Source organism: Solanum pennellii, chromosome 5 (assembly GCF_001406875.1).
Source record: "Solanum pennellii chromosome 5, SPENNV200".
Lineage (NCBI taxonomy): Eukaryota > Viridiplantae > Streptophyta > Magnoliopsida > Solanales > Solanaceae > Solanum > Solanum pennellii.
This window is the reverse complement of record NC_028641.1, coordinates 3,273,345-3,280,701: the sequence shown is the minus strand read 5'-3', so window position 1 is coordinate 3,280,701 and position 7,357 is coordinate 3,273,345. Positions and strand designations below refer to the sequence as shown.

At 35.4% G+C, this 7,357-nt stretch overlaps 1 protein-coding gene across 2 annotated transcripts in view; it reads right to left on the bottom strand.

Moving 5' to 3' along the window:
- LOC107018695 (ceramide kinase) overlaps positions 1–7,106 on the bottom strand; it is a 10,592-nt gene extending 3,486 nt beyond the window's left edge. The window contains exons 1-9 of one of the 2 annotated variants that reach the window (XM_015219240.2): positions 6,700–7,106; positions 5,038–5,178; positions 4,794–4,961; positions 4,555–4,647; positions 3,154–3,246; positions 2,447–2,651; positions 2,326–2,352; positions 1,744–1,831; positions 494–643 (exon numbers count right to left, since the gene is read on the bottom strand). In XM_015219240.2, coding sequence (XP_015074726.1) covers positions 494–643; positions 1,744–1,831; positions 2,326–2,352; positions 2,447–2,651; positions 3,154–3,246; positions 4,555–4,647; positions 4,794–4,961; positions 5,038–5,178; positions 6,700–6,867 — 1,133 coding nt within the window. In that variant the 5' untranslated portion in view covers positions 6,868–7,106. The remainder of the gene's footprint in view (positions 1–493; positions 644–1,743; positions 1,832–2,325; positions 2,353–2,446; positions 2,652–3,153; positions 3,247–4,554; positions 4,648–4,793; positions 4,962–5,037; positions 5,179–6,699) is intronic. The other variant, XM_015219241.2, reaches the window with a different exon arrangement.
- Between the last annotated feature and the right edge of the window lie 251 nt (positions 7,107–7,357).

The window sequence follows — 7,357 nt, the reverse complement described above, 5'->3', positions numbered from 1 at the left end:
CCCCCCCCCCCCCCTTTTCTACCGTTCTCCATTTAAAAATCAGGTTTTTGTGCACAATAGAGCTCAAATTCCCACAAATGAGTGTAGGAAGGGTGGTGTATACGCAAACCTTACCCCTACCTTGGAAGGTAAAGAGGTTGTTTCTGATACGAGTCTCAAGTAAAAGCATTACAAAGCAGTTCAAAAAACGAAACAATGGGAGTGAATAAGCCAAGACAAAAAGCTAAAGAACGCATGACAGCATACTAATAAGGAACAGTCAATACAACAAATTAATATGATAATCAAAGTGCAAGAAACATTAAACAGTAACAAAATAACAAGAATTCCTGAGTAATACTACAACCACTGGATATATTTTTTTTGATATAAAGCAAAAAGAAAGGCAGAAAAGTGCACCACACACTAACAGTGACTATCCACTAAAACAACATTTAGAGAGCTGCTAGTTTGAAACAGCATATGAGTTAAACCAATAATAGATGAAAATTACCCAGCGAAAGAAGCTGCATAACGTACACAGGGTTCATCCTTAGATGTAGATGTCTTTTTCCATCTTACAACTTGAGCTATATCAAGGCACACTGCTTTACCAAGAATGATCTGCAATGCAGAAGTCATAGCATCCCTAGCCCCTGTAGTACTGCAATAATGAAAGCTAACTAGCTTTTCAAAAAGATAATGCAGCTAGCAACGTATAAAAAGTTGTTAAATGCTAAGCATAACATAGGATTTTAAAAACGAAATCCACACTCTATCCTAATTTATGTGATGTAGTTTGACTGGCTACGGAGTTTAAGATATAGGAGAAGACTTTGCAATGTTCCAAAACTACACTTAAAACAAATTTGTTTAATAAATAGAAGAGTACATTAAACATTTGTCAAATAAGACAATGTGTCATTCTTTTTGGAACAGACAAAAGAAGGAAGTGTATCGGGAGTAGAAAACATCAACGAGGTCTACAACATTCATAGCTGGTAAAATATACCAATCAAGAAACTTAAGTCAATCCTGCTTCAGTTCATACTAGAATCTTCGCAGATGATATTTTGATGATTAAATTTAAAACATTTTATAGTGGTTTTCTTACCATACAAATTGTTTCTAGTAGCAAAAAGTATCTTACGTTTTGCAGTCTGTGTATCTAGAAGGTGAAAGATACTTAAGTTAATCTTGTGGAGTGTGATTAGCAATTATGCACAAGGAAACACTCGTCATTCAGTTTGTACCTTAATAATCCTAAACGTCCAACACTCAAGAGAGTAGATATGAAATACAACAACATGCCCAGTGTAATCCCAGAAGTTGGGTCTGGGGAGGATAAGATGTATGCAGACCTTGCCCCTACCTTTGTGGGGTAGAGAGGCTGTTCCGATAGACCCTTGGCTCAAAAAGTGAAGTTATTCGGAAAAGGGTTGAAGGAAGAAAAAGAAATGACAGCAAATATTAAACTAGAGAGAAAAAGGAACAACAGATAGCAAAATATATAGGAGGAAAATAAACTACTACTAAATAAAGACGAGGATATAAGGCTAGCCTTCTGCCTCTCTCACCTAACGGGCGACTACACCTTCTACCATAATTCTCGACCTCCACACCTTAATATACTAGATATGAAAGACACATTCATATAAACATGAATGCAAGGAGATCATCTCTTTCTTTCCATACAGGAAGCCTCTACATTGGACAGACAAAGTTACCATTCAACTACACTAACTCATCAATATAGGACCTTACCAAATTACAATGGCATCTGTTGATCCTGCTGGAATAAGTCCAAATCTGAACTTTTCATTTGGGAAAGAAAATTCATCATCTTCTGCTTCTGAGATGGCAAAAGGGTAAATCAAAGATGTTATATCATTTAAAAGAAGTTACTCGTGAGAGTAAAAAACTATTGCACTTGGGTTGGAGTCAAAGGGGAGGAAAAGGAAAGGAAAGAAATGATAATGTTTTCAAATACAATGTTATCAATCATATTTGTCCCCTTTCCTTCCTATCATTCTGGTTATGTACATCCAAATATAGTCTGGAAAATGCTCAAACGATCAGAAATGCGACGCTTTTATTTATTTATCACAACACTCCCCTCACTTTCAGGCCCGATTAGTTTTCTTGGGTCAAGCACATGGAAATATTTTGAAGTGTGTGATAACGAGACTGGAACCTAGAACCTCTACAAAAGCTAATACAGTATCATTTTGAATGTGTGAACCCGTCATCTTAGAGGATGGGCATCTTTACAGATCAATTTTAGGCTTGCAACACACAAGATACAAATTCTTAAGATTATTAATTATGATTATAAAATTAACCAACCTGTTTGGCAAGAATCATCTCCGGTTCCTGTAATTCCGGATACACTGTTCATAAGCACACTTCACAAATATTGATTATGCAAAGAAAACAATTTAAGGAGAGAATTTATGTGTTTACATACTGAGATCTGTTGATTGCTTTAGAAGAGGAGATTCATCCTCACCGCTATCAGATGGGTCCCTGATATCCACATTGGTATCAAGAACAGGCCCATCACCATTATTCTCAATAGGATGGTTAAGTTCAGTAGGACTTGGTGGATATGAACATTTGTGCCTCGACAAGAGAAGACCGTTCAGTATTTCGTTGAAAAATCCATCACCGCCCTGAAATGATGTCAGATAGTAAAAGACCTAAGAAGCTCAAGCAATTTGGTGGTAAAATTGTTAGAAAAATTACAATATAAGCTGCCAGAATGACTATCTTATGCATCTTGTGTTGATGCATACATGTCTACCCATGTTTTGATGGAAACAAAAGGATCATATGGATCTTTTAAGACACTCTTATTTGCTAAAGATGTACCTATTCTTCTTCAATAGATATGCATTACTGACATGCGAGAAGTGAAGCATCATGTCTATGAAAAAAGATTTGAAGAATTAGACAAGTACTTTTTTTTATCAATGGGCTGATTAACATTTCCTCTACGCATCTCATATAGCAAGTTAGAGACCAAAGTTGCAATCCTCGAGTAATTAGTGATATTTATACACTTCAAAAGAGTGCTCAACTTTGGCACCAAATAGGAAAACCTCATGGTCGAAAAATTACCCACCCACGCACCCAAAAAAACACATAGATATCTGTTCACTACTTAGTACTTACAACTGCTACCACGCCATCGTATGAACTGAGCTCTCTACTTGTAATGGAAGACATCATATCAATAGCTTGTCCTGCCCTTTCTGTCACAGTAACCTGATAAAAAGAATACAGCGAACTTAAAAAGAGTACAAACTGGAACATAAACAATAATTATCCACTTTCAAAGCTGAATTATCCAAGTTTAGTCTGCAGATATTGAACCTGTGACCTAAAAATCACAAATCCCTCAACCTTTGCCACTCGAACTAAGCCCGGACGCAATGAAACAACAAATTTCAATTGACCCGATTGACTATTTTGCAGATAACAGAAGAAAACTTGAATGAGTTTCAGGTTTTCAGTACCTAGAGATATTATGATTCTCTTAAGGTAAGGGATTTTGCTACGTTGCAGCAAGCGAAGTGTGTCTGAGATACATAAGCCTACATAAATGATGCATCATTTTACGTAGTAGATGTTCTATGTGCTGCTACTGTGGAAGATGTCAATCTCCTTTTGGTGCAATAGCCAGATAGAAATTTTGCGTTTGAGGGCACTGTACATGTGTATAGTTTCAAATACAAATGTTTGAACTTCTTGTCTTTGTACTATTACAGACAAGATGTATATGACATGGATGCATCACCAGAACTCCTCAGTTCCCGACATTTATAAGGGGCAATTGAGTACTAATCAAAAAAATAAGGGGCAACTGAGCTTTTACCCACTGTAAATACCCTGCACTTTCTTGGTGATGTTTAGTCAGAAGAATAAAAGGCTGTGGGTTTTGAATTAGTAGACATATTTTAAGATGTAAGAGTATATAAAGCTGATATACTAAGTAGCCTTTTGAAGATAGTGATAATGCAATTTAACAACAGAGGCTACCATTTTGATCAATTTTATTTAGCATGTCTTACTTGAAAGAAATGCTATAAAATAATTGTCTTTCTATTTATAGCATTTTCAGAAACTCTTATCTCGAGTAAATTTTACACAGAATTTAAATGAAGATAGATCCTAAAATCAATCTTGTTTTTTATTCCTCTGTTGCACTTTAGTTGGTTGAGGGTTGAAAAGGGAAACCAGACAACAACATACTATACTCACAAAGTGGGGTCTAGGGAGGGTAGTGTACGCAGACCTTACCCCTATCTCAGAGGTAGAGAGATTGTTTCCGATAGAACCTCAATAGTCCAAAGCAGTCCATACAGAGAATAAACAGAAGGGAAACCATCACAAAGCAACTAAAAGTAACTACAGCCAAAATACGATAATAAAAGTACAAGAAACATAGGATAGTAAGAGATATCGGACCAAAAGCTAACAACAACATATCATCGTTCTCATAGACAATCTAGAATGAAATGCAAACTCAGAACATCCTTCAATAATGAAACACAAGCTACCAGAAAAGTTTACCTTCATTTTCACTTTCGCTTGAGAAAATGTCGGAGCCACTGTTTCCCAAACTTTACATCCGAGTCCTTTCCCACTCTTTGGGTTAACAAAAACCTACTAATCACAAAGGAAAGAGTCTGAAGAAACTTAAACTTCAATCTGAAGTCAATTTCTGTCACCATTTAGAGAGTACAGGCACTACCAGAGATTTAGCAACTAACTTACATGTTAACTGGTAATTGATAACATACTAAACTTACCAGAAGGTTCTTTGGCCGCTCAGCATCCCTGTTTAGAAGATCATTAATCCGATTAACCCACATCTGACATGTTTGTGAATCCTTAAGTCCAAAAGTATATAAAGATGGAACCAAAACAGAAGGTTGTGTCTTTGATTTCTGGACTCCACGTATTGTAAATCGGTACATCTGTATCCACATATACATATTGTTACCTCTTGATCAAAGTAGACATCTTTAGATCCTATTGTTAAATAATTATAACCTCAAATGACTGGCCCAAAAAGGCAGCTTGATGTACCAACCCCCAATCAATGAACTCTGCAGAGTATATATCACTAAAACGCAATGTGGTTTCACTTTTAGAAACAAGTTCTATGCCGAAACAGGATGACGGATCCTGCCCCTGCCATACATATTGAACAGTCAGCACCCATTCCCTCAAGGTCGGCAAAACATTTATAGCATCAACATATAAAAGAAAGTAAAGATTTAAGGAACAAAAACAACATAAACTATATTCCCACAGTTGGGTTCTGGGGAGGGTATAGTTTACACAAACCTTACCTCCTACCTCGTGGAGACAGAAAGGTTGTTTCGGAAAGACCTCGGCTCAAGTAACACATAACAAGGCAGTTTGAAAAAGACAATATAGAGGTAGAACAAGGCATGGAAAATAATAGAGAGAGTGTAACAGACCATATAGAGCAGAATAATGTGATAAACAAAACACAGGAAACAACAAGTAGTAGCAATAATCAAAACGTAAAGATTAAAGAAGTGAAAAAAAAAAGAGAATTTGAGTCTGTTAGCGTTCTATACACTAAAGGGAACTAAAGCGGAAAACGTCACAAAGCATCCTTTTTTAAAATATCATACATGATACATAATTATCTTTTCTTTGAGTCTGTTAGCTTTCTATACACTAATTTTAGCACCTTAATCTAATACCACCATTTTTCTTGAAGCAGTGCTAAAGTTTTTATGCCAGCTCACGCTACTTCCTCTTTAATAGCACTATATTTCAATGTTAAATGATAAGATACGACTCTCCCGTGTCGATTATCTCATACACGTATTTCAGGTGATCTTTGCAAAACGCTGGCCAAAACAAGATGCAGAGTACTTTTAAACGACAACATAGTTCAATTTAATCAGTCACAAATATATCAAGCCTCACTTCAAGTGAGTTAGCTAATTGCTTAATGCACATCAAAAGAAAAAAAAAAGGAATAAAAGGGAAATGAAACAATAAAAAGCAAATCTTTGTGCCGAGAGTCTATCGAGAACTGTCTTTCTACCTCACAAAGGTAGGGTAAGGTTTGCATACATCCTACCCTCCCAAGACCCCACCAGTGGAATTACATTGGGTATGATGCTGTAAAAAAAGAAAATTAGTGCCGAGGATCTATCGAGAACAGCCTCTCTGCCTCACAAAGGTAGGAATAAGGTTCTGTCACGTACATCCTACTCTCCCAGACCTCACTTGTGCAATTACTTTAGGCGTTCGTTTTCGTAAAAAAGGAAACTTTGTGCCGAGGGTCTGTCAAAAACAGTCTCTCTGCCTCACAAAGGTAGGGGTAAGGTCTGTTGCGCACATCCTACCCTCTCCATACCTCACTTGTGCGATTACTTTATGTGTTTTTTTTGTAAAAAAGGAAACTTTGAGCTCCCAAAACTTCAACCTCCAAACTCTTTCATGTCAACCAAACTATAAAATGACATAAATACCTAAAAGTCCATTATACTAACAACCCAATTCACCCAATAACTAACAAATCCAACAAAAATCTCAAAAGCTAATCATAGAAAAGCACAAGTTAGAAAAGAGAGGCAAAACACACAAAATATGAGGAAATGGGTAAAACACCATTAAGCTAAACAAGCTCACAATCAAAATAATGAGAATTTTACAGCAAAAACTTACATTAAGTACAGATTCAACAGATTTCCAAGACAATCTATCAGAAGTTTGAGTAAGAATAACTTCTCCATCACCATCCAAGAACAAATTTGAGCTAAAAATTGAATCTTCAACATTAAAGGGTATATTTTCTGGAGGATTATTTTCATTTTGGGTTCTTCTCTCCATCATTCCAAAAAAAAAAAAAAATCACCCAAAATTTTCTTGATTTAGAAAAAAAAAATCATCAATGAAGAACCCTATTGGTTAATCCAAAAAATGCAACCTCTAATAAAAATACCCATTTCATCAAAACATTCAAAAAGTATTTCAATTTGATCATCAAAACTTTCCAGAAGCTGAACAATTTTTTTAATTTTTTTTTTTATTTTCGGAATTCTGTTTTTTTTTTCCTCTTTCTTTTTGGGTTTTTTGTACAACTGAAAATTCAGAGTTTTTTTTAATTATTATTATTATTACTATTATTATTATTATTATTATTATTATTATTATTATTATAAAAGTCTTTCGAAGAAATTTTACATTTGTGGTGGGCTAATGAATTCTTTTGGGTAGACTCGGATGGTTAAATTGATCGGTTGCATTAATTTGGATGAGTAATATATTATAATAAATAGGTTATGATTCAACTTGTAAAATTTATTCAGGTGAAAGTCCATAA